This window comes from Aureococcus anophagefferens (genome assembly GCF_000186865.1).
Source record: "Aureococcus anophagefferens unplaced genomic scaffold AURANscaffold_22, whole genome shotgun sequence".
Classification (NCBI taxonomy): domain Eukaryota; class Pelagophyceae; order Pelagomonadales; family Pelagomonadaceae; genus Aureococcus; species Aureococcus anophagefferens.
In genome coordinates, this window is record NW_008705582.1 from 118,955 (window position 1) to 120,483 (window position 1,529).

General features: G+C 77.2%; 1 protein-coding gene across 1 annotated transcript in view; it reads left to right on the forward strand.

Moving 5' to 3' along the window:
• Nucleotides 1-491: 491 nt before the first annotated feature.
• Nucleotides 492-1,529, forward strand: part of AURANDRAFT_66380 (hypothetical protein) — a gene marked incomplete at both ends in the record, with an annotated part of 2,325 nt that continues 1,287 nt past the window's right edge. The window contains one exon of the mRNA XM_009041555.1: nucleotides 492-1,403. Coding sequence (XP_009039803.1) covers nucleotides 492-1,403 — 912 coding nt within the window. The remainder of the gene's footprint in view (nucleotides 1,404-1,529) is intronic.

Consider the following 1,529-nt stretch of genomic DNA (forward strand, 5'->3'; position numbering starts at 1 on the left):
CGCGACCACATCGAGCGCCGATTTTTGCGCGTGGTTGTCGTCGCAACATGTCCGGGGCGCGCACGAAGAAGAACGGCTAGAATCCATGCCATAGCGGCTGCATAAGGTCTCTAAATCAACCAACATGCTCTCTGAGCTCAGAGCTCATTCTAGTGGGGAAATCGATGTCTAGTGGCGGTGGCGGGGCGCAAGTGCCGCGGGCCTCTGCGGCAAACACACCGGCGCCTAGGGGGGCGCGCGGGAACGTCAGCCATCCGGGGTGCTGCGGGCGATCGGGCGGGACTTTTCCCGGGCCGAGGCTCGGACCGCGTCGGCGCGCGCGGCGCCGCGCGACGGCCGAGTCCTCGGCCGTGCGCGTCCCGACTCCCGGCCCGTCGCCGCGCGCCGCGGCGACGAGGAGCCCAGCACAGGCGATGGCCTCGAGCTAGCACCGGCCCCGCCGCTGGGCGCGTGGACTTGTTGTGCTCGCGTCCGCGTCGCGTTTGTTTCCCATGGCGTCGCTGGAGTCCATCTTCGCCGCGCTCGAGACGGAGTACCGGCACGACGCGTCGCCCGGCGAGCGGCGGTGCGCGCGCGAGGCGCTCGCGGCGGTCAAGGCCGACGCCGGGTCCTGCTTCGGCGTCGCGCGCGCGACCGCGGACGCGGACGGGCCCTTCTGCTCGCCGGCCTGCGACGCGCTCCGCCGCGCCCTGGGCCTGCTCCTGGGCGTCGCGCGGCGCGCGCACGCGCCGCCGCCGCCCGTCGAGCCCTGCGGCGCGCCCGCGGCGCCGGCCGGCGGCCTCGCGGCGCTCGCGGCGGGCGACGCGGCCGCGGCCGTGCTCGCGCGGTGTTTAGGCGCGGCAATCGCGGCGTCGCGCGCGGTCCACGGCCTCTGGGCGCCGCCCCTCGGCGCCGCGCTCCGCGGCGACGGCGTCGCGCGCCTCGCGCTCGCGCCGGCCGTCGACGAGATCCGCGCGAAGACGGACCCGGGCGGCGCGGCGCTCGCGGCGTCGGGCGGCGGCCTGGGCACGGCCGCGGGGCTGCTGCGGGGCCGCGCGGACAGCGACCACGCGCTCCGGCGCGCGGACGGCCCGGGCCTCGGGCCGCGCGCGCCGGACCGCGGGAGCGTCGCCGCGCGCTGGGCCTGCATGCTCAACGAGCTGCGGAGCGCGCTCTACCAGATGGCGCGGCTCTGGGTCGAGTGCCGCGGCGCCTTCGCGGCCGACGGCGCGGAGCTCACCGCGGGGCTCTTCGGGTCGCTCGGGCTCCTGGGCGACGGCGCGTCGGCCGCGGTGCTCGAGTCCATGGAGCACCGCCACGTGACGTCGCTGCTCAAGCACGTGCTCGAGCCGCTCATGCTCCGCTGCCCGCCGGCGCTCTACGACTCGCACCTCGCGCCCGTGCTCCGGCGCCTGACGGCGCACGTCGAGCCGCGGCTCGCCGCGGCCTGGTCCGACGACGGCTCGGCGTTCGGCGCGTTCTGCCGCGGCGGCGCCCTCGCGATGGCGGACTTCGACGACGGCGCCGCCGCGGCCATGGCCGAGGCCGCG